Source organism: Brassica napus, chromosome A6 (genome assembly GCF_020379485.1).
Source record: "Brassica napus cultivar Da-Ae chromosome A6, Da-Ae, whole genome shotgun sequence".
Classification (NCBI taxonomy): domain Eukaryota; kingdom Viridiplantae; phylum Streptophyta; class Magnoliopsida; order Brassicales; family Brassicaceae; genus Brassica; species Brassica napus.
Window position 1 is genome coordinate 16,911,598 of NC_063439.1, and position 24,143 is coordinate 16,935,740.

The window sequence follows — 24,143 nt, forward strand, 5'->3', positions numbered from 1 at the left end:
TAGAGAGAGAGAGAGAGAGCTTCTTCTTGAATCTTGACGACACTTGAGTACCAATCGCCCGCTTTGCCATCGTCAATCGTCATCTTCTTCTTCCCTCGGTAAGTTCATTTTTTCTTATTTCTTTAATCTGCATTCTTCAGAGAAACTAGGAACAGAAACATAAACTGATGTGAAGACCGATCTCATCTGAATCCGAACTCGCTGTCCAAATTCCCTTAACTCTAAGCATCTGAGGCTCCTTAATTACGAAAAAAATCTTCATAATTTCTTTGAAAAATAAACATGCAATTGACATAATGCTTTGTTTAAGAATGAAAAAAGGAATAACGTTTTGATCATATTTTTATTTTTGGAACAACAAGATGGGTAGCACGGTGGTTTTAAGCTCAGACGAAGAAGATTCAGACATGAGCGAATCTGAAATGGAAGCGCATGCAGACAAAATCTACCCAACTCTTAAAAGCGGAAAGCTGAAAGTGAAACTCTCTCCACAAGCTTTCAAGTGTCCTTACTGTCCAAACAAGAAGAAACCAAGTTTCCAGTACAAAGATCTCCTCCAACATGCTTCCGGAGTTGGTAACAGCAACTCAGAGAAAAGAACCTCAAAGGACAAAGCTAGCCACCTTGCTCTTGTCAAGTACCTCCAACAAGATCTTTCTGACTCAGCAGCTGCAGAGCCTTCATCTAAGCGCCAAAAGACCGGAGACCCTATTCAAGACTGTGACCAGGACGAGAAGCTTGTGTGTCCTTGGAAAGGTATGGTAAATAAACTCACTCTGCATCCAAATATTGTTACTTTATTGATTGTGTGTCTATCACATTCACAGGTGTTGTGGTTAACATTCCAACAAGAAAGACACAAGACGGTCGATCGGCGGGTGAGAGCGGGTCCAAGCTTAGAGATGAGTATATTCAAAGAGGGTTTAACCCTACTAGGGTTCGTCCTTTATGGAATCACTGGGGGTTTTCAGGAACAGCTATTGTGGATTTCAACAGAGACTGGAACGGACTCCACAACGCTCTTCTGTTTGACAAGGCTTATCAAGTAGATGGTCATGGGAAGAAAGACTGGCTGAAGAAACATGGGCCTCCTAAGACAGGGCTTTACGCGTGGATAGCTCGTGCTGATGATTACAACGGAAGTACTCTCATAGGAGAAGACTTGAGGAAGAAGGGTGATCTCAAGACTATAGCTGAGGTTACGGAAGAGGAGGCGAGGAAACAGCAGAAGCTCGTGCAGAATCTGACGCAGCTTGTGGAGGAGAAGAAGAAAGGGGTGAAGGAGTTTGAGGAGCTGTGTTCAGTGAAGTCCAAGGAACTTAAAGAGAGGTTGGAAGAGAAGGAGAAGAGTTTGCAAAAGCATAACAGAGAGCTGAATGCTATACAGGAGAGAACAATGGGTCATGTTAACAAGATCTTTGCTGATCATGAGAGGTTGAAGATGAAGCTGGAGTTGGAGAAGAAGAAACTTGAACTCAAGGGTATTGAGTTGGCTAAGCGGGAAGCACACAATGAAACCGAGAGAAAGAATCTCTCTGAAGATCTACAACAGGTGTTCCACCTACTCTCTTATTCAAATATAAGTTAGGCTTAAAACTGAATAGTTTTGGTCTTTGTTGTTATCAGAATGCCTCCAAGAATAGCTCTCTTGAACTAGCTTCCATGGAACAACAAAAGGCGGATGAAGAAGTTAAAAAGCTGGCTGAATATCAAAGGGTTTAGTGTCTTTCCTCTTCTTATTCTCCCTTAACAAAGGCTTTTATTGTTCATTAGTACTTGTGTGATGTTGTAAACTCTCAGAGGCAAAAGGAGGAGCTCCATGAGAAAATCATAAGACTAGAAAGACAGAGAGATCAGAAACAAGCCATCGAGCTAGAGATCGAGCAGTTGAAAGGAGAGCTAAACGTGAAGAAGCACATGGGATCAGACGGCGACGCTGAGATTGTGAAAGAAGTGGAAGAAATCTATAAAGGTTTAACGGAGAAAGAAGAAGAACTAGCAGACCTGGACAAGTTTAACCAAACGCTTATACTCAGAGAGCGCAGAACCAACGACGAGCTTCAAGAAGCTCGTAAAGAGTTGGTTAACGTACGTATCAAAAGTGTTTGTTTTCTTTCTTTTTTTCACTCAAAACGTTTTAATCTTTTGTTTTTCTTGTAGATTATGAAAGAGTGGAAGTTAAGTATCGGTGTAAAGAGAATGGGAGAGCTGGTGACGAAACCGTTCATGGATGCACTGCAGCAGAAGTATTGTCAGCAAGACGTGGAGGACAGAGCTATTGACGTTCTCCAGCTCTGGGAAGACTATCTCAAAGACCCTGATTGGCATCCATTCAAGCGGATCAAGCTCGAAAATCAAGAAAGAGAAGTGGTAAGAAGACCAAAATGGTTTTGTACTGCTTTTGGTTAATGTTGTTGTATCCTTTCTCTCTGAAAGATTAAAGCTTTTTTTTATAGGAAGTGATTGATGAGAGGGACGAGAAGCTGAAGGAGCTAAAGGACGATTTAGGAGATGGTCCTTATAATGCGGTAACGAGAGCATTGTTGGAGATAAACGAGTATAACCCAAGTGGAAGGTACATTACAACAGAGCTGTGGAACTTAAAAGAAGACAGGAAGGCTACACTTGAAGAAGGTGTCACTTGTTTGCTTGATCAATGGGACAAGTCGAAACGCCGCTGATGCGGTTTTGTAGTTTCGGACAAATGTCTTTGAAAAGGAACTTTGGCGGATTCTGTTTTCTTTTTTCCTCTTCTTCTTTATCAGAACTTACTAGTGGATTATGGACACAGCTTTGATGTATCATATTATTGTTGTAATATAATTAACCTGTAGAACTTCCAAGTTAACTCTCATGTCTTTATCATGTAATCTGGAATTTCTAAAGTATAGGGGGAAATATATAACTATTGACATTTAACAGATCCAGATAAACTTTTAATTGGAGGCAGTATCATGAACTTTAGATATATCGGGAGCAATTTTATGAGATTTGAAATTTTTGCTTAAAGTGTTGACGACTAAGCAAATTGGGAAATGTATTCTATTGAACTTTTAATCTAGGACTAAGTTTGACAGGTTATGTCTAGGAGAACTAAGTATTTGACTTCAAATTATGATAGGTTATGAACGCTATGCTCCAACCGTTTGGAGTATTTTTCCAATCTTTCTTTCAAATTATGAATCTCAGAGTTGATTATGGGTTCATTCATGGGGGTATTGCTGTTTCCCCTAATGGAATTCATCTCAGTAATTTGCTTCTACAAAGCTTTGAGCTGGGCTTGTAAATCAGTGTTGACCACGGTGGCCAAAGGTTGGTCATGTTCACTTCTGATCATCGTCTAGGGCCGAATTGTTAGTATTCTTCATGATACTAAGAAAACATGAAATAATGCACTAAAGTAAGAAGAATAGATCAAAGGTCGTGTTTGTTGATCAACAGAATGTGTGTACAACATATTAGTCTGGAAATTCTAGTTTTAGCCGTTTGTTTATATAGTTGAAAGTGAATAATATTCTATGCACTTTCTTAGGGCTTAGTCATCCTTCTTATAGGTCTTAGAGCAACATTATTGGTGGGATGAAGAGAGAGAAAAAGAGAATCTCTTGTTTTGTTATTTTTTTTTCTGGTCGTTGGAGAGTAAGGGACAGCCCTTAATTAGGGGTTTTTCCCTTCTCTTTCTTTCTCGGTTTCCACCCCCTCCCTTAAGGGATGCCTTAAGGGACTCCCAATAATGTTGCTCTTAGAGCATCTCCAAAAGAAACTCTATTTTAAAGTTTCTAAAATTCTATATTTGAAGTTTAAAGACGTTTTTCTCCAAAAGCAAAACTTCAAACTCAACTTTAAAACTATTTATATTTTATAATATGGTCCTTCTATTTGTCATAACTAATCTGAATTCATAAAACTTTTATAAATAACTAGCACATATATAAACATATTACAACAATATTAATTAATAAATATTCTATTAAAATATAAAAAACTAAATAAAATAACTTAATTAATATTAAACTTCTAACAAAATACCATATTATTCCATAAAATAATTTTCGTAATGCATCTATGATCTATTAGTGCATTTCGAAGTAAAAATGGCTCTCATCATTTTTACTTTGTAAATTACGAGCTAAAATTTGTTGAAATCAGATGATATTGATACTTGTAAATACATTAAATCGGAACAAGAAAGTAAAATAGAAACATAAAATATTGCTAAAAGACTAATTTCTTTTCGATGATATTAATACTCGTGAATATATTCGATATGAACAAGAAAGAATTGTAAGAAAAAGACATCAAAAACAACAACTACAACCATCTTCAGTTACACAAAAAAAATTGGACAATATTTGAAAATTTTGAAGGTTCCGGATCAAACTTACCTGATTATTAGTGTTGTTGTAATATTTAAATTTGTGTAATAGTTATGTCTTCATGTAGTTTTAATAAATCTTTTTGTTAAATTTCTTTTGTATACTATTGTTGTCTAAATCTAGTTTGAAATATTTTAAATCTTATTTTAAAGTTTTATTTAATTTTATGTGTAAAATTTAAAATCTGTAAACAAAATTTAAAATATTTATGAGATATAATTTTTTTAAAGATTAAAATAATAAACGAGAAAATATTTATGAATCATAAAGGTGATGTGTTGTAGGGACCAAAATGCAAATAAAAATATGAAACTTCAAATTTGAAGTTTTGAGTAGTGAAACTTCAAATATAGAGTTTCACTCCTCAAAACTTCAAATTTGAAGTTTTGAAGTTTCTTTTTTGGAGAGCAAAAAACTTCATATTCGAAGTTATAGAGTGTCTTTTGGAGATGCTCTTAGTAGTTCCATATCCTGAAATACGAAAATATCTTCTTTTATTAGAAGTTCTCCATTTTATTTAGAGGTGTAATGAAAACATGACCTGAATGCCATAAATCATTTAAGAAGTGCTTCTTGGATTAATTGTATTCAACAAATATAATATTAACATTTGTATATATAATACAAATTCTATCAATTAATACTCGATAAATTAATAAATATGATAATTAATAAATTTGAGTAGTTTCAAGCTGAGCCAATGCAAAATATGACACAATTCGATAAGATAATAAACTAATAAATTTTTGAAAAACCTTACATAAATATATGGTCCAAGTGTAAACATAAATTAATAATCAGTCTATATAAAATTTATATCAATATATAAATATATTGTATCTTTTGTCTTTTATTCATAGTGAAGTTTATATCTTTAATTTTTCTAAACAATTCAAAATATTTTAATATTATTTTGTCATTTTATACTTAAAAATGTATTTATATTTACGGTAAATTTTTCTATACACCAAATAATCGAATAAAAATAACATAAATTTTTATCCATAACAATTAATGAATGCACATACCGCAAAATCAAGTACAAAATTATATCAAACATACATTAAAATATAGAATTTTAGAAATGAAACATTTAAGAAATTAATAAAATATCATAGTCCCAACATTATTAATTTATAGAGTTTTTACTACATATACTTTGTACCAAACAAAAAAAACGAGTTTCATTTCAAATTTTCCGATTAAAAATACAGAAAAAATATAAACAGAGTTGTATATCTATTTATAGTCCAATGGTTTGTGTTTTTATAAAGGAAAAAAAAAAGAGAAAAACGAATAAAACAGTTTAAGAAATAAGAATGATGAAAAAAAAATTCAAGAGCTCTCTTTGTAATATTAGATATGTTCATTGATGTCGTAAAATGTTGTCTGTTTCATGTCCAAAGTTGCGTGTAAGAAACCTATACACAGATCGATATTGTACTGTCATTTTCTAAACTCTGGAGCCACATGTAGTTAAACATTTTCAGCTACACAAACTAATGGCTTCATATGTTTTCACTGAACCCCACTTTCCCGTTTCTTCTCAAAGAAAAATTGTGAGAGCTCCAAGTCTTGATCTGCAACACACAACTGAAGTCTACACAAACACAACATATTGAAAATGGAAAATGCCAACCAAGACTTCTTACTCTTACATGTGGACACTCCACACCAATCTCAGCCATTTACTGACTAGAGAATGGTCCGCTGCTCCTCGCAAGAAAAAAACATAAAAGAACTGAACCGCTTCTGACTAGAGAACTGAACCCAGAGAATAGTCTTCCTATTTGTTTTGTTAAATTCATATATATTATTAATGCCTTTCGTGCTAATATGATAAATCACTTAAAAACATTACAGAGACTGATAGACAGATAATTATTCCATTACATATCGCAAGACGAAAGAGCGCCTATTACATCTCTCCCTTAATAAACCCTGCGAACTTCTTCATGGCTTCAAGAGCATTCTCACAATCAGGTCTCGTCAAATGAAACACATGATCTTCACCTTCACTCTCAACCAACTCCACTTTCCCTTTCCAACCGTTCTTCTCAAGCTTCGCCTTGTAACCCCAACCTTGTCTCACAAGCGCATCTTTCTCAGCCACCAACACCAAAACCTTCCCGCAGCCCAACCCGGAGATATCCACCGAGTCTGACTGAACCACGTTGAGCCACGGATCATCCACTCCGTCTTTGTTGTTGGGACTAGCCATCATCCATATCGCTTCGATCTTGGACCGCACCGCAGCATCCGTTGTCTCCTTGTCGTCGACGGGTGCTTTCGACCAGAAGTAAGGATGAACCAAGATGATCCCGAAGATTCCTGAGTCGCTTAACTCGGGACTGAGCTTCTCTTTCGCAGCTCTCATCGCCATGTGATGAGCGATGTTCGCGCCGGCGCTGTCTCCGGCGAGGAACACTTTGCCGAAGTCGGCGTGTTTGTTTAACCAGCTCTCCGGTCCAGATCCGGCGATATGGGTGAATACCCATTTGAGAGACGTCCACGAGTCATCGAAAGAGATCGGAAGCGGATGCTCCGGTGCACGCCGGTAATCCACCGACACCGCTATGCAGTCGGAAGCAGAGACGGCCGCCGTGAGGAAATTGTGGTAAGTCGGTGAGAAAGCTGTTTCGATGATGAAGCCTCCTCCGTGGAAGTAGACGAGGAGAGGGAGTTTCTCATCGGTGTCGGCAGCTTTCTCCGGGAGGTAAACGCGGACGGAGAGGTTGTCGTCGGGTGAATAAACGACGTCCTTTGAAATGACGCCGTTTTCTGGGGTTAAAGACGGTGGGACGGCCGTTTCTCCCATGAGGCGCTCGATGCGGCCACTCTTGTAGATTTTGAGCAATGGAGAGTAGTCGAAGGCGATCTCGGAATCCATGGTTGGTTGGTTGGTTGGGATGATAAGATTGAGAGACTTTGATAGTGTTTGGTTTGTGTGTGAGTTTTGGGTTTATATTGAGAAATTGTGTGGGTGTGTGTGTATCTGTAATTCTATTGGAGCTTGGTTTGGTTGAGACACGCGATGTGTATTATTGTTACACGGAAGATCTATTTGCCACACAATTCAAACTAGGCGTTAAATTATTGACTAGTGAAGTTTAAGAGCTTGATTGGTTTTCCCGATACCACCCGCAAACGCAGCTTTTGCGATTGGTAGCGGTTGACAGCGTTTCGAAACAATCATACAAACCGCTACAAATCGCTTCAAACCGCTCCAAACCTCTTAAAATCAAAAGCTGGTTCCAGCTAGCGTTTGCGGTTGCGGGCGGTTGCGGGAAGATAATTTTTTTTTTTTTCTTAAAAACCATATAAATACAAAAAGAAAAATAAAAATAAAATTTTTAAAATGGAATTATAAAAATACTAAAATATATCTATTATATTTTAATTAATATTATAAAATTTTAAAATAAAAATATTTTCTATAATTTAAAAAATTTAAAACTATAACTTTGAAAATATAATTTACATATTTATTATAATATTATGATTTTTTGATATTTTTATAATTATATAAAATGTAAATATTGTTAATTTATTATTTAACCGCTGCTGTATTTAGTAGTTAACCAGTCATAAGTATCCCGCAAACGCACCAATTTCTAACCGCAGAACCAGTCGTACAAATCTCTTAAAACCGCTAGAAACTGCAACCACCCGCATCCGCAAACGCCCGCAGCCGCAACCGCAACCGCTGCGTTTGAACCAGTCAGACCCTAAGTAGACATCTTAATCAACGGAGCACCTTCTTTTTTTGATACGTTTCCTTTTTTAATATGGGAATTTGCACTAGATAACAAAAAAAGGATATAAATTAGCTAACAGGTAATGGTACTGTATAAATTGTGGTAATACCAAGCGTGCCCCTAATATATGACCTGTTACACGTTACACGTGAGCTGAAGACACTGTTTATTACTACAAATGCAAAGAACTGAGGAGAGAAAGAGAGAGAGAGTGTGATAATAATGCAAAGAATCAAGAATGCTCAACTACTATTTTTCTTTCCTGCAAAAACCCAAAGCGCTTAGATCCATTTTATATGTTAAAAGATCGTCTCGTTTTAAAAAGTTAAACTCATTCTCTAGTTGTGTCTAAAATTTATAGAATTTATAACCGGTTATAGGTCTGATGTTTCGGTTTTATAGAATTTATAACTGGTTATTGATTCCAATATGAACTTCATGCAACATATGTGTCTAATATAGGATCGCAATAAATTATTGCTCCTAAATCCGGTTTCAATATGTATGTATGCCAACTATGTCAAATTATAACCGGTTGCCCCTAATATACGACCTGTTACACGTTACACGTGAGCTGAACACACTGTTAATTACCACAAATGCAAAGAACTGAGGAGAGAAAGAGAGAGAGAGAGAGTGTGATAATAATGCAAAGAATCAAAAATGTTCAACTACTATTTTTCTTTCCTGCAAAAACCCAAAGCGCTTAGATCCATTTTATATGTCAAAAGATCGTATCGTTCTAAAAAGTTAAACTCATTCTTTAGTTGTATCTAAAATTTATAGAATTTATAACCGGTTATAGGTCTGATGTTTTGGTTTTATAGAATTTATAACCGGTTACTGATTCCAATATGAACTTCATGCAACATATGTGTCTAATATAGGATCGCAATAAATTATTGCTCCTAAATCCGGTTTCAATATGTATGTACGTCAACTATGTCAAATTATAACCGGTTTTCTACATATATTGCTCTTCCTCTCCACTTGCAATCAAAATACATTTTGTTCTTCAACCCCGGTAACAGATAAACATTTTCGTCTCAGTTCGAGGAGAATATTGGCAGCACAGCACAATTGTTACATGGTTATGCAAATATTTAAAAATAATGCATAGATCTGCAATTACCACAAGGAATTTGTATATTCAGCTAAATAGGCCTTTTAATATTTTGTTTAAGCTTGTCTTATTTGATTAGTTTCTTTGGAGTTATTGGAACAAGAATTTTTGTAGAGTTTGATGATTCTAAAAGTTGAGGAAATTTCAAAAATTAAGTAGATTTAACAACTTTATCATATATATATATTTATATATATATATATTTATATAGATTTTCATTAGTTGTAATCGATTTATATATAATTCTATTGATTGTTATTATTCTTATAAAGTAAGAAATTAATGGTGGTACAAAAAAAATGGAACAACTTCAATTTTGTTCCTGCAAATTTAGTAAATGATCCAATTCTGACCTTTTCAATATTTTCATGTATCTTCTTCATTTTCCAATATTTTCACAGATTTTAAAAATCTTACAGTTATATACATGATATTCTCAAAGTTGAGTTTTATTCGGAAAAATAATAATAATTTACAATCCAATAACAATATATTTTAATAGAATTGATAAATCATGATATTTAAAACTTTTAAATACTAAAAGATTTGAATGAAATTTAAAAATTATCATACCAATAACAAAAGATTTTAGTAAGATTTTAAAATTTTATAAATCAATAATGATGAAATCTTCAATTCTATAATTCATGGATTCTCAAATCTCAAAGTGATTTTAATTCATTGGTTCAGTTTGAAATTGTGATTTTTGGGCATGAATATATACAGCCTATAGTATATAATTTAATTTAGATGATATTAATATATATATATATATATATATATATATATATATATATATAATATGAATATTTATTAACGAGGTTTCATATTCATACGATTTATGATTATTTGTATCTTGTTTGAACAAAAAAAATTAAACCGTTCACAAAATTTTCAATGTGAGACTTTCGTTTATTAATTTATAGTCATTTTAAAAATTAAAAATATAACATATAAGAAAAAATCTAAATTTTCATTATATGTTTCATTTGATTGTTTTTAATAATATAAAATTAAACAAAAAAGAGAGAAAATACAAAAATTATCAAATATGTATTATTCATAATCATTAGTTGTCATACATATGTTAATCATATTAAATAATTCTATAGCTTTTATTTAATGAAAGAATATAGAATATTATTTTGTACACCAATAATCAATTTAATAGTTAGTTTAATAAAAATATAATATATATTTATATGTACCAACTGATTTTTCTAAAAATCATTTTAGTGATGACATGTGGTAACGAAAACATGTTGTATTGCTTCATGATTAATAGTAACACACTTGGTTGTATCATATTTTTTTTTTGAAACACTCCACACTTGTAATATCTAAAACTTGTAATATCTAAAGTAAATCAATTTTTTTTTAAAATGCTATTTTAATTGTACTGCTTATATAATCATTCATATTTTAGGATATTCCTTAAAATTTTAGGGCGTTATATTTCCGTAAAAATGTCCAGGCTTTATTTTTCGGGTTATCCGGGTATGGAAATTGTTTGAAAACTTTACGTGGTTAATAAAAGTAAATTTCAGACAGGAAAAAGAGAACATAAGAGATATATATTTCTTAGCTTAGCTTCGCCGCGAGCTGTTCGTGTTCGATTTTCCTTTTGGCACCAAATTTTTTGAAATCACCAAATTAGGGTTTCCTCAAACTGCTCCCCCCTCAAAAAGCTCTGAAATCTTTAGTTCGATTCATCTGCCTATATTTCCACTCTCTCACATGGCGACCGAAACCAAAGCGGTGGAATCTCCGGTCAAGAAAGATGGTGTTGTTGCTAATTCCGCGAAGGAGACTGAGAAGAAAGAAGCTCCTGTAAGTGATGACGGAGACAGCGAGGAAGAAAATGAATCGCCCGTTAGTGAGAGGCCAAAGAGGATAATAAAGAAAGTAGAGCCTCACATTTTGCATACTCCCTCCTCTCGATCTTCGAGGAGCAAGCCCGTGTCAGTTCTGCAGGTGGAGAAAGTTTTAATCTTTCTTCTTTATTTTTTTTGAGTTTGTATGAGTATGTTGACTGTTGATTCCATTGTTACAGGGTCGTGGAACACAGCTTAAGGAGATTCCTAATGGTATATGTGTTTTGTAATTTCTTACCACCACCTGATTGTTGCTTTTGTCTTTAAGCTCCTGTAACTCGGTTTTTTCAGTGGCTTATAAACTATCCAAGAGGAAACCTGACGACAACCTTTTCTTACTTCACACCATTCTTTACGGCAAGAAAGGAAAGGTGTCTCATTTATAGCTTTTCAACTCTTATTACGACGACCCCAATGCTGTCTAGGAATTTCACTGTTTTCTCGATTGCATGATTGATTTACTCAAGGGTTGTGTGAAAAATGAACTGTGCAGGTTCAGACGCTGAAAAGAAACATTGGTCTATTTTCGGGTTTTGTCTGGTCTGAGCAAGGGGTAACAAATAATTCATCGTCTAGTAGATGTTTAGTTCCAGGGACACGATCAGCCTTGTTTTGAGAGCTGTGTTTACTATGTTCTTCAGGAGGAGAAGCAGAGAGCAAGAACTAAGGAGAAGATTGAGAAATGTATCAAAGACAAGCTAATTGATTTCTGTGATGTGCTTGACATACCCATAAACAAAAGTAATGTGAAAAAGGTGAGTGATCAGAAACTTTGGTCTATCTATCTATTTTGTGCATGTTTGCTAATAATACATTCCTTCAGGAAGAACTAGTCGTAAGCGTGCTTGAATTTTTGCTATGTCCCAAGGCAACAAGGGATATTGTACTTTCTGATCCTGAAAAGGTATTCTAGCTCTTAGCAGCTGAATCTGATTACTGTTCTCAACTTAGAAGCTTGAGAATTGTTCTCTTTGATTTGAAATTTTAATACATAATACAGGAAACTAAAAAGCGGAAGAAGAGTACAGCCAAAAACGTGACTTCTGGAGAATCATCAGATGTCCCTGCCAAGGTTTGTAATCCTTAACCTTTTTCGTCTTTATAGTTGTGATTGTTCTTCTGATTCTTTCTTTTTTCTTAGCTCCCGACTGCTAATTCTAGTTGGTTGTTACTTGAAACTGTGTGGTCTTTATTATACGAGTAGCTTCGTCTGGGCTCCCTCATGAACTTTACCTAGGAAGCTCTATAATTCACGTTGTAAAACAGTTTCAAATTGCATCAACGCATTGTAAACTGTTGTTCATGTCATAGTTTACTAAGCTGTGCGTAGTAAATTAGCTCATAGTGTGTGATACCACAATGAAAATGTTTAGGAATGGTAGCAAATTCAACACAAGTTTTCAAGGCTGTCAACAAAATAGATGTGAGATGTCTAAAACACTGGTTCTTCACTATTTTTATTGGTTTGTAATCTTATGTTCATTGTTGTTCAGTTTTCCACATTTAGCTCTTTCTGTGATGAGGTTTCAGATTTTTATCAATGCATTGATTACTGGAGGAAAGGTTTCTGAGCATTTTCATGAATATCATTCCTTTTTATGTGACTTGATTTGTGAGCCTTTGAATGGTTTTGCATAAATATCCACTGTTTGTGTCTGTTTGATAATTCAGAGGAGAAGGCAGACAAAGGAATCTGGAAAGAAGCAAGACCAGCCATCCAAAAGCGAAGATACTGAAACCGAAGATGAGAAAGATAAAGCTGAGGAGAAAAAGTCAACCAATAAGAAAAACTCGTCAAAAAGAACTAAGAAGGAGAAACCAGCTGCTGAAGAGGAGAAATCTCTTAAAGGGTCTGCGAGAGCTGGTCGAAAGTCCTCTCTAAAAGTTGTTACATCAACTTCATCTTCAAGCAAGAAGCAAAAGGTTGATAAGGATGATTCCTCTAAAGAGAAAGGAAAGAAACAGACAAGTAAACCACAGGCAAAGGGATCCAAAGATCAAGGTTTGAAACTATTTCTTAGCTCTGCTAAATTTCATTATGGTAGTTCATTAAATCTTTTTATCATTAATTGTGTGGGTGCTCAGGAAAAGCCAGTAAGAAAGGTAATAAAAGAGAACCCACCAGAAAAGAAATGCACGTAGTGGTTGCCAAAATTCTGAAGGAAGTGGATTTCAATACGGTAGGACTTACAACAAATTTAACAGATTATATACAAACTGTTTACCAAAGTCTTAAACTTATAAGATATTTTTTGATCTTTGTATCAAAACAGGCAACTTTATCTGATATTCTGCGGAAGCTTGGTATGTTTCACTTTTCTCAGTTTTCATAAATGTTATCTTCTTTTAAATTTGCAGGGATTGTTTTTTTACATTAAAATGTTTTCTTTTTGCTGCTTGTCATAATATTAGGGAGCCATTTTGGAGTTGATCTTATGCATAGAAAGACAGAGGTGAAGGATATCATCACTGATGCCATTGACGAAATGAGTGCTGATGATGAAAGAGAGGAAAACACAGAGGATGAAGGTTGAGAAAAAGAAGGAAGAGGAAGAGTGAAAGGATTAGCTGTCTTTCTTCTCATTTCTGCATATCACATATGAAAATTAAGAGAAAAAACTGTGACAGGTTTAACTTAATCTTCATGTGTTTAATCTTAGGGGTGATTTACTAAATGGGATTTGTTTGTACTATGTTGTATTATGTAATCAGTTAGGCTCATGTTGTTTCAGGTTCTTCCTTCAACTTGTGTAGCTGTTAAGTTTCTAACTTATTATTTATTTACAACTGAATGATTGGATATTTTGTGGGTTTGATTTAATTGGGATGTTTGAAAGGATTTTTAAAATTTCTCTCTATCTTTTCATGTGTAATGACAGATTACATGATAACTTCTTATGTAAGTTTTTTTTTGTGACATCAAACAGTGAAAAAGTGGTCTCAACTATTAGATCGGAATAGAACAAATAATATAACAACGTTTTTTGTGGATAGATTTTGTAGTTCTACATAGAGCATCTAAAATTGCATTATGACTCCGAGGAATGTAAGATATCTTGAATTCTTGAAGAGTATGTTCTCCAAGCATATGGTTTGTGAATCAGTGTTACTTAATGGATATGATGTTGTAGGAACAATCATATTCTCCGAAGAACCAAGCTTGACACTCTTTTTACATGTGTATCATCCATTATAGGGGATCCTTGTCTATCCTTCTAAATAGTTTATCGTTATGAGCTTCCAGAACTACCATTATCCAAAGATATAGATCTATATCCAGTTTTTGAGTTCATATCTAGTTTTGAGTCTTCAATATTGTTCTTTCTCCAAAAAATAGTATATATTGGCATGGTACCAGGAAAGTGTTTGGGTTCAATGGTGTTGTTGACAAACCATACCTGTAAGGCTGCTGGACACTCAAAATTGGCATAAGGGACTGACTCATCAGGATCTCCACTAGGACAATAGTTAAACATCGCATACCTGTAAGGCTGCTGGACACTCAAAATTGGCATAAGGGACTGACTCATCAGGATCTCCACTAGGACAATAATTAAACATCGCATATGACGACATGTCAAGTTCGCTGCCATATAAGGTGGCACATCTTTTGAGGAACCGTTATTCTCCAAGCAAAGTCTTGAAACATGGTGATATCGGGTTCCAAGTATACCTTCTCTTCTTCATTCTTTAAGATATTCAGTGCTATGGCCTAAATCGATCATTTCTTACCTAGTATCTAGACTTAACTGTATATTGACCATTTTTTGTGAAACTCTATCAAAATGTATCTCAATGGGTGATTCGGTTTATGGCCAAACTACGAATCAGTGGTATATCCTCTTGGACAACCAAATTTTCAAACATCTCAACATCCCATTCTTTCAATTCCCCTTTGATAAGATCAATGACAGCCATTCTCAGATGGATCACTAGGACGTGCTAGTCTATGTGGTCTCTTAAAAATCCAAGGACCCTTCCACAATTTAATATCATATCTTGAATGAATCTTTTGTCCAATCGCCAACATTATTAGTTGGATTGCTGCTGAAATGTTAGCATATACATAAAAAAATATTTGTAGAACTTATTTGCAATGGCAAACTTAGTCTATAGTACTTTCCACGCAAAACTCGAGCTGGCAAAGAATTTGAAAAATGAATCAATCGTCATAATTGTTTTGCTAGGAATGCTAAATTAAACTCATGGATCATACGAAATCCAGTTCCATAAAGCATCTCCCATTTTGCCTACATACATGAGTAGAATGTGATTATATACATTTGTCTTTTATTAAATGTATAGAGTGTGACTATATACATTTGTCGAACATACTAACTGAACAAACATGATTCTGATATTTACAGTCACTAAACCAAACCAAGATATATCTGATAGGAACCTTGTATATTTTCTGAATTTTATTTTCATAACTCCATGTTAATCTTCACGTTGGTCGTAAAAGTACTTTTATTAGAGTATATATACGAAATGTAATGGGTTACATTGTCAATTGGTTTATGTCAATTGTTCCAGCTATAAAGTTTGAAATAATATATTGGTTTAAACTTGAAACAATCAGCCAACGTATAATGAACTAATAACAAAAATTAAAGAAGAAAATCAAGATAGATAAATTTGATAGTTTTTGTTAAATGTGAAAATAGGAAATATACATATCCCCAATAGGTAATTACATAAAATTTATAAAGAAGTGGAGAACTTAATTCTAGAAAAACATATATAACATCCGAAAATGCATATATATTATTCCGGATAATTAATACTCTACTTGGCACACATAATAAAAAAAACTCAGAAAAGTACGACAGCTAAAGGGTACATATGGTGGTTGGTATATGAAGTTGGGGTAAAAGTGAACATTGCAGTCAACAAGGTTGTTTACTTTCATGTAGGTGATGCGGAAGAGGACTGCTTGCCGTTTTTAGCGTTTTGTCCATCTTCAACCTCAGGCCTCCGATCATTTCCGCAAGTACACTTGTTCGCTTGACGAACCTCAGGGGATGACACTGTGCCTAGCTTCAGGATATCGAGGCTCACCTCAGGCAACTTAGCGGCTTCCACTTCTTTCTCTCCTAGATGCGGCGGCGTTTTACAGTATTTGTAGACCACGTAGAGTATCATTTGGAGTGCACCGAGAGCAAAACCAAGCACATTAGGGAACTGCAAACAAATGTTTTTTAGAGGCAATAGCATGATAATTATTTAATACACTCCATTTTCCACTTTCTAGCTTATGAATATAGTACGTTAATTTTTACGAAAAACAAAAAAATATAGTACGTAAAAAAAACTTATGACAAAAGTAAAGCTTACAGCAAACTTTTTTTTTGGTGTAAAGTTTACAGCAAACTTGTGCGGCACCGATAGAAGTTACGTAGAAAATATAATTTCTATGTAACAATAAAGATAAAAGACTCTAATATATATTGAACTTCTTTTGGAAAAGCTAAATTCTTTAATGTTCCATTGGAACATAAAGCGAGTCTCTTTATAAATACAGTATGTTTATAGTTTCATTGTAAAGGACAATACCCAAAAAACAATTAAAGAAAGCAAAACCCTTTTGTTTGGTATTGTCCTTTTCTTTTCGTTCAAAAAGAAAGGACAATACAAAACAAAAGGGTTTTGTTTTCTTTAATTGTTTTTTTTTTGTAAATTCGTATCACTCTTTTTATCTATGAATCTATGATCAGAACCTCAAAGTCTCAGGTACACAAGAAACAAAAGCACCCACTTTCATTTAGTGTACTTTATCATAATGATAAAATTAGAATGATGATATGGTGAAAGGCATAATAATATAATGTAAAAAACATGTTAATGTATATTCACTTTCTTATAACCAAAAAGTTCAAATCAAGGTTTCGAAACTGAGTACGTGTTTACGCGTGTCTTGACCGTACATATGGATCATCTACACAAAACATGTCTACGTGCAGTATCATATACTTGTATATATATGCATGTATGTAATCATATATATAGACATATAAAAAATGGCTTACAGCAACATAGATGTCCTTGAGAGCAAGACCATAAAGGAGCCATACGACAGCACTGATTGTGAGGGTCAAGGACAAGCTAAAGGGCATGTACTCTACACTCCTTGTCTTTATTACTGTCCTCTGTGATTTAAATCATAAAATATGTTAATAATTGAAACTAATAATAATTAGCCACTTTTTTTATATTCCCTCCGTATACAAAGGATTTATGTTTTAAATTTTGTTATTCTATTTGAAAGATTGTTTTAGAGTATAGTTAATGCATTCGTCTTTAAAACTAATACATCAAATAAAATATTAAAATATGGGTGATAAAATTTTATTGGTAAAACCAAAATGTGATAAACAGAATAATATATTTATTGTTTTTAATATATGAAGTAGTCAAAACATCAAACATTTGAATCTAGGGGAGTATATATTTAGTAAGCTTTCGAAGTGCTTACTATTATGCTTAGAGGAGCAGCGAAAACACAAACAGAGAATCCGACACAGATTCCTCCGATGATCTTGGCACGTGTGGTTCCTTTTGCTAAGAATTGGCATAGAAGGAGAATCAGACAGAATCCTCCAAAGTTCATCAGAAGAAGCAACTTCACTGTCAACATCTGCGTCCATAAAGGAGTGTTTTAATTAGCGGATTGATTTGATTTAAAGATATATTCTTTTCATATATGAATTTGAGGGTGTTTATGTACCCGGGCTTTCTTGGGTGCGTATGCAAGGAAGATAGAGATGTAAATAGTTTCTATGAAGCATCCAAAAGAGTTGATGGTGACGAGCAGGAAAACATCTTTCTTCTGCGTTGCGTAGTAAAGCCAAAGTGTCGCACTGAAGAGAGCCACAACGTAAGGAAGAGACTGAAACCCTTCTGTTGTCTTCTTCTTCCAAACCCTATAGAACGTTGGCCTGCAACCATTTCATATATAGGATCTCAATATTATTATAACGAAATATATATATATATATATATATATATATATATTGGTGTTACAAAAAAATAATAATATATATATATATATATATATATATATATATTGATATGCACGTAGACATATGTATTAATACGTACTCAATTTACATAACAATATTTAATAGACGTTGAAGTAAGATGTCAATATATAACTTACACAGGAGAGAGGAACACAGCGAAGGAGATGACATTCCCTGGAAATTATAAACGAATATAATAAAACATATGGTATTAATAGATAGAACTACATCTCTATAAGTACACTCGTTGATAAAATATCTATACGAAATCATCACAAGCGTTAGTATCATACCCATCAAACCAAAGACAAAGGCCCATGTGTTGTGAGTGTCGAAGAGAGGCATGCTTTTCTTGTTTATTTTTTTTGTTTAAATAATCTGTTTAGGTTTTTAGGAGGAGGAAGAAGAAGAGAAGTCGCACTTAGATTTGTAAGTGGTTTCTCCTAATATAAAAGCTGATGGCACGAACTTAACATTTCGGGGAATTCACGTATATATAGAGAGGATTACGGCTAAAGAGAGGAATGGGGTTAATGTGGGAGAGATGGAAAAAGTGATATGTTAGTGTGAACAATAATATTTCGAATAATTTTGGAAAAGTATATTAAAAAGCATTAGTGTCTTTGTAGATGTACAAAAAAAAAAAGCTGTTATAGACATAAAAATAAATCACACGCTAATCCATTACCAAATTGTATCCACGTTGACGTGCAAAAAAAAGAAAAAACAAATCCCTTACCAAAGTAACTGTTTTTGGGTTTTGGTTTAGGAGAAGAAAACCTAATTAGTTGTATTACTAATGATTGTCAGTCTCAGTTTAGGCAAGCTCTTTTTTAAGGATTATGTTAGGCCTGTTCAGTCCGGATTTTGGTCTGATTTCAGTTTTTTTTTGGGTTTTCAATATTTTGATTTATAAAAATTAGTTATCATATTGGAATCATATCTAATTTAGTTCGATTAGGTTTTTATACAATTTTTTTTTTAATATTTATTTAGTTCTATACCAAAAACACAATTATATATATTTATCTTTTATAAAAAAAATTAGTATATATGATTAGAATTAGAAATCAGATTTAGTAAAACATAAATATCTATTCATTACTCTTACTTTAAAATATAATATTTTCTATTTTATTTAAATATTAAAATAAAACTAAGAAAAGAGTAATATCATACTATTATTATATAACTATATTTTAGCACAAATATTTATTAATAAAAATAAAAATTATGGTTTATCTAAAAAGATGAACATAATAAAAAAAACCTATTTAACTTAAAACAAATAAAACAAATTATTTATATTTTAATTATGAATATCATATTATAAAACAATTATGTATATATTATTAATTTTACTATAATTTTTAATATAAGTATACTGATATATTTTAATTAATTAATTTTTTTGGTTTCGGTTGGATCAGTTCTTATATTAACCATATCTATATACTGCCACTTTTTAAAAATAAAATTCATTCATTTTATTTGGTACTACCAAATCTAAACCACTTTTTCTATTTTAGTTTGGTTTAATTTTAAATATTTTTACCTGATTAAACGCCCTTAGATTATATGGATGATTGATTGGTATTTATCTCACTTCTTAACTTTATTTATTTATTTATAAATCATTAAATTTTGTCAACAATGATTTAGTTTTAATCTTAAAGTTTAAAGCCTACATCAAAACTCTATTAATTTTTACGAATCACAATTTAGTTTTATATCTAATGCTACATCAGAATTTTTAAAGAATTGTTTTTCTTATGTAATGTAAGTAACAAACATATATTTTTATTTTTATAGACTGTATCATTTGAAAATGAAAAAATTATACATAATATTAAAGAAATTTAATAATTATAAGTAAAATTTATCACTATTTAGATATTAACTTTACTACAATTTGTAAAATTTATAAATAATTTTATGCTTATTTAATATTAAAACTTTAAATTACATAAATTTCATTTTATATGACACTAAATAATAGTAAAATTTCGACATTTTATATTTTTCTTATTAATATATAATATTTTAATTGATATAAAAAATAATTATTTTGTATATACATCACATATTTCTCATGTTTCACTTTAAAATATTTAGAGCCAAAAAGTCACAGTTATAATCAAAATAACTATAGCACAAATCTCTACAAAAAATCTACATCAATAGATTTTTACCTACAACCAAATCACCTATGTTATAAATTTACAGCTATATTTTATATCTGCAATCAAACTAATCATCTGCTATATGTCTAGATTCTACTGGTGTATATATACAATATAATTCCTAAAAAGAAAATCTTCCAAAATTCCTGAAAATGTTTTAATGACCAACCGAATATACAAGAAGAAAAATGATCAAAATAAATTTTGTTGAAGTGGTAAAATATCCATACCCTCTATATATATTAAAAATACAAAATCATTTTAAAAATAGAATATTCGAAACTTTTGGTTTTGAATTTTTTTGCTGAAATCTTTTTTTTTTCGATTTTTTTTGCAAAAGTTTTTCAGAAAATATTTTTAAAATTATTATTTTGAATTTTCTATTATAAATTTTAAATTCTAAACACTAATCCCCAAACCTAAACCCACCCCTAAATTTAAACTTTAAATCTAAAGTTAATTATACAGGTTCAAATGTTTTTACATCTTTAATTAAATCTATTTTGGACATTGTAACTCTTTGGAGTTATTTTTGTGATAAAAAATGTTAATGCTTCTTAGATTATTTTTCTACTAAAACTAATAGTAAAGATAATATTTTGATAACTTAATGAAATTTTCTAGTATTAAATTATTTTTATTCTAATTAATCTCTTGATAAGTCTCTGAAAGTTTTTATGAATAGACAAAAACAGTTCTGATTAGGAAACTCTAAAATTACATATTACCTAATAATTCTACCATTATGTTGGTTTTGGCAAATCGTATCTATTCTATTAAAAGGGAAGCAGTCTTGATAAATCTACTTATAAAGGTTGTTTGGACCTTTTTATTAGACTTAATTTTTTTGGTCTTACCTTAAAATTAGACTAACAATATGTTACCATATATTTCTCTAACAATAATTTATTCAATTCTTTTATTTATTCAAATATCACTCCTAAATCTTAATCATTACTATTATTATATTTACCATTTTGACTTTTAATCATAAAAGAATTAAAACTAATGTTTTATATTATCACTTTTATCATATAATATATAATTTAAAGCAAGAGAAGTTACAAGACATATATGTGTACATTCTAACTTCCTCTTTCCTTTATAATAACGTAATCATATCATATATAAACTTTATTACTAAAATCTCATATTATATAGATATTTTCATATTTAAAAATGAGTTTTCTAAAAATATTTCATCAATCATGTTTTTGTACAATAACATTAAAAATCTATATCAAAAGGTTGTTGGACCCGATATGGACGTAATGGATCCATATATGTTCAGGTATTTAGGATCCTAAGAAAATTCGAAATATCTAAAAAATCTGAAAAATATCTGAAACACGAAAAGTACTTGAAACTCCAAACAAATACCCAAAAAAATTCAAATACCTAAAAATTCAAAATCTTATTCAAAATCTGTCATTGAACTGAAAATACCCAAAATTTTATCCAAATACCCAATTTTTTTTTTTAATTTGAAAATTTACCTGAAATCAAAAACTATAATCGTAAATCAAAAACCTAAAAAAAATATCTATAATGCTGGAAACATATTCGAAATATCGAAATATATCTAATAAACACAACATATTTATGATCGGATCTAGGGTAGGACCCAGATTTAAACAAAGACCTGCGGGTCCAAAAGAAAACTCCAATAAGTTATCTTCTCTAGACCTGAACTAAACCTATATTTCCAGGTCGGTTCGGTTTGTTTTTTTGATTCGGATATAATTCTCATGTCTAAAAAAAATTTACATAAAAGTGTACATATAAAATATCAAATAAACTGATTCATAGATTATATAACTGTTAAAAATAATATTTTTTATATATTAAGACTTTGTATTATAATATAATCTAAAAAATCTGCGCTTTCCAAGCGCGGATCAAAATCTAGTTATTTCCGTATAAGAATAAATATTTATGATATATGGTGATTCTCGGTTATCTTTTGACCAAGTTATTTGTTTTATAATTTTTTTATTATTTTTAAGCTCATGTACATTCATAGTGTGTTACTAACTAAACCTATCCTAGTAATTACAATGGGAAACATTATTTCAAAAACTTTTTGCCATGTAGCGGAAAATAATATTTCAAAAAGTTATGTGCCTTTATTTTTAAATGTATAAATAGATACAATATATATTTATAAATTGCTAAGGTTATAAATTACACCTTTTCTCTATCACTAGAATATAGATGATTAAAAGGATACTCATTATTTGACATAAAAGAAGAAGAAGAAGAAGAAGGATACCTCATTATATAAGAAAAAACTAATAAAATGTCTGTAAGAATCGGTTTGGGAGATCTAGCAATTGGTCACAAAACTTTATGAGATTCTTTCTCTTCATGCGTGACCGTGTGTTAAACGCAACGTGAATCCCTAAAACCGTGCGAATATACAGCTTAGCTTTTGATGATGTGTGAATTAACATGTCTTATTATACTTTAACGTTAACAATCAATAAAATATAAAGAAAACATGCATAATAGTATAATATAACTAATCAAAACAACAAAATATTATAGTTTTTTAGCAAAAAAAAAAACACAAAATATTATAGTATAGAAAATGTTAAAGAGTAAATCAAAATCTTATTATATAAAGTTTGGTTCTTCAAAGTTGCCAATTAACATGATCGCAACACATGACAATTATATATTTAAGATTTTGACATATGTTAATCTATCTCATAATTAAAAATATATAAACTAAGATATTACCAAAAACAAATTTTATTAAAAAAACTATAAACATTATTTAATAGTAATTTTCTTTTCTTCAGAATCCCAATCAAAAAATAATTGCAAAATATTATTTGATACTAATTTTCCTTCTAATATTGTGACATGTATTTAAATATATAAATATTAAAAATATATATAATAAGATAATAAAAAGTAATTTTGAAAATGGCAACCTTTAAAAACAGTTAATATTAACTGGAAATAATTATTTGATAGAAATTTTATTTTTCTAAATCCTAGACAAAATATAATTATAAAAGATTATGAAATATTAATTTTATTTTCTAAAATCCTAAAAAAACTGTAAAAGAATATTTGATAGTGGTTTTCCTTTTTATAAAAAAATCCTAAACAAAAGAAATTTGTATCATATTTTTAAGTCATAACCAAAAGAGATCGCGACACATGACAATTATATATTTAAGATTTTGACATGTGTTAATCTATCTCATAATTCAAAAATATATATACTAAGATATTATGAAAAGCGAATTTTATTAAAAGGAATTATAAATATTATTTAATATTAATTTTCTTTTTTTCAGAATCGTAATCAAAAGATAACTGCAAAAGATTATTTGATACTAATTTTCCTTCTAATATTGTGACATGTGTTTAAAATAGGGCTGTTCAATATGGTAAAACCAAACCGTACCGAACCGAAATAGACAATATGGTTTGGTTTTGGTATATACCATATAAACCGAATGGATATAATTTTATAAAAACCGTAGGATTTGGATATGGTTTGGTATATAACCGATTAAACCGAACAAAACCGAACAAAACCGGTTAAAAATAGAAACATGAAAATATGTATCTATTTTATAACAATACATGAAAATCTATTTGTTATATAAGTTAAATTTGTGTTAATAACTATTACTATAATTTTATAGTAATAAAAAACCTTAATTTGTAAAACATTTGAACTATAACTAAATAACAATACATCGCAATTCAGACATCTTATTTTCTAAGTCTTTTTTTGATCTTTTTGCTTTATTTTAGTCTTCACTAAATTAATATGAAGATTATAAA

The 24,143-nt window shown here is 31.3% G+C and overlaps 4 protein-coding genes across 5 annotated transcripts; 2 read left to right on the forward strand and 2 right to left on the reverse strand.

Annotated features, from left to right (window-relative positions):
* The first annotated feature begins 1 nt into the window (after position 1).
* On the forward strand, positions 2 to 2,848 carry LOC125575041 (protein INVOLVED IN DE NOVO 2-like). Of its 2 annotated transcripts, none has more exons than XM_048734881.1 (7): positions 2 to 98; positions 363 to 756; positions 828 to 1,552; positions 1,627 to 1,716; positions 1,801 to 2,088; positions 2,161 to 2,370; positions 2,457 to 2,848. In XM_048734881.1, exons 2-7 carry the CDS (start codon positions 363 to 365, stop codon positions 2,679 to 2,681), a joined length of 1,932 nt encoding a protein of 643 aa, XP_048590838.1. In that variant the 5' UTR covers positions 2 to 98; the 3' UTR covers positions 2,682 to 2,848. The 2 variants fall into 2 exon arrangements, with proteins under 2 accessions (XP_048590838.1, XP_048590839.1); XM_048734882.1 differs by having other exon boundaries at positions 2,461 to 2,848.
* Positions 2,849 to 6,165: 3,317 nt separating this feature from the next.
* Positions 6,166 to 7,426, reverse strand: LOC106447598 (probable carboxylesterase 12). The gene has a single exon (XM_022719160.2). The coding sequence runs from the start codon at positions 7,264 to 7,266 to the stop codon at positions 6,295 to 6,297; it is 972 nt and encodes a 323-aa protein (XP_022574881.2). The 5' UTR covers positions 7,267 to 7,426; the 3' UTR covers positions 6,166 to 6,294.
* A 3,327-nt stretch (positions 7,427 to 10,753) lies between these two features.
* Positions 10,754 to 13,989, forward strand: LOC106406664 (DEK domain-containing chromatin-associated protein 1). The gene is made up of 11 exons (XM_013847364.3): positions 10,754 to 11,231; positions 11,311 to 11,344; positions 11,423 to 11,502; positions 11,625 to 11,684; positions 11,773 to 11,886; positions 11,955 to 12,035; positions 12,132 to 12,203; positions 12,803 to 13,133; positions 13,217 to 13,311; positions 13,405 to 13,435; positions 13,544 to 13,989. Exons 1-11 carry the CDS (start codon positions 10,995 to 10,997, stop codon positions 13,663 to 13,665), a joined length of 1,257 nt encoding a protein of 418 aa, XP_013702818.2. The 5' UTR covers positions 10,754 to 10,994; the 3' UTR covers positions 13,666 to 13,989.
* A 1,771-nt stretch (positions 13,990 to 15,760) lies between these two features.
* Positions 15,761 to 18,708, reverse strand: LOC106401315 (bidirectional sugar transporter SWEET11-like). Its single transcript, XM_013841813.3, has 6 exons — positions 18,447 to 18,708; positions 18,291 to 18,327; positions 17,859 to 18,069; positions 17,607 to 17,768; positions 17,161 to 17,280; positions 15,761 to 16,315 (listed from the first exon to the last, which is right to left on the reverse strand). The coding sequence occupies exons 1-6, from the start codon at positions 18,496 to 18,498 to the stop codon at positions 16,040 to 16,042; spliced, it is 858 nt and encodes a 285-aa protein (XP_013697267.2). The 5' UTR covers positions 18,499 to 18,708; the 3' UTR covers positions 15,761 to 16,039.
* Between the last annotated feature and the right edge of the window lie 5,435 nt (positions 18,709 to 24,143).

Bases quoted from the DNA above. Each gene is read 5' to 3' on its own strand.
- LOC125575041 (XM_048734881.1), top strand. From the start codon at position 363: ATGGGTAGCACGGTGGTTTTAAGCTCAGACGAAGAAGATTCAGACATG. The intron at 1,717-1,800 runs GTTTAGTGTCTT...GTAAACTCTCAG, and splicing joins AGCTGGCTGAATATCAAAGG to AGGCAAAAGGAGGAGCTCCA. The intron at 2,089-2,160 runs GTACGTATCAAA...TTTTTCTTGTAG, and splicing joins CTCGTAAAGAGTTGGTTAAC to ATTATGAAAGAGTGGAAGTT.
- LOC106447598 (XM_022719160.2), bottom strand. From the start codon at position 7,266: ATGGATTCCGAGATCGCCTTCGACTACTCTCCATTGCTCAAAATCTAC.
- LOC106406664 (XM_013847364.3), top strand. From the start codon at position 10,995: ATGGCGACCGAAACCAAAGCGGTGGAATCTCCGGTCAAGAAAGATGGT. The intron at 12,036-12,131 runs GTATTCTAGCTC...TACATAATACAG, and splicing joins TACTTTCTGATCCTGAAAAG to GAAACTAAAAAGCGGAAGAA. The intron at 13,312-13,404 runs GTAGGACTTACA...GTATCAAAACAG, and splicing joins AGGAAGTGGATTTCAATACG to GCAACTTTATCTGATATTCT.
- LOC106401315 (XM_013841813.3), bottom strand. From the start codon at position 18,498: ATGCCTCTCTTCGACACTCACAACACATGGGCCTTTGTCTTTGGTTTG. The intron at 18,328-18,446 runs GTATGATACTAA...TATAATTTCCAG, and splicing joins CTTTGTCTTTGGTTTGATGG to GGAATGTCATCTCCTTCGCT. The intron at 16,316-17,160 runs GTAAGCCATTTT...ATTTGTTTGCAG, and splicing joins TCAAGGACATCTATGTTGCT to TTCCCTAATGTGCTTGGTTT.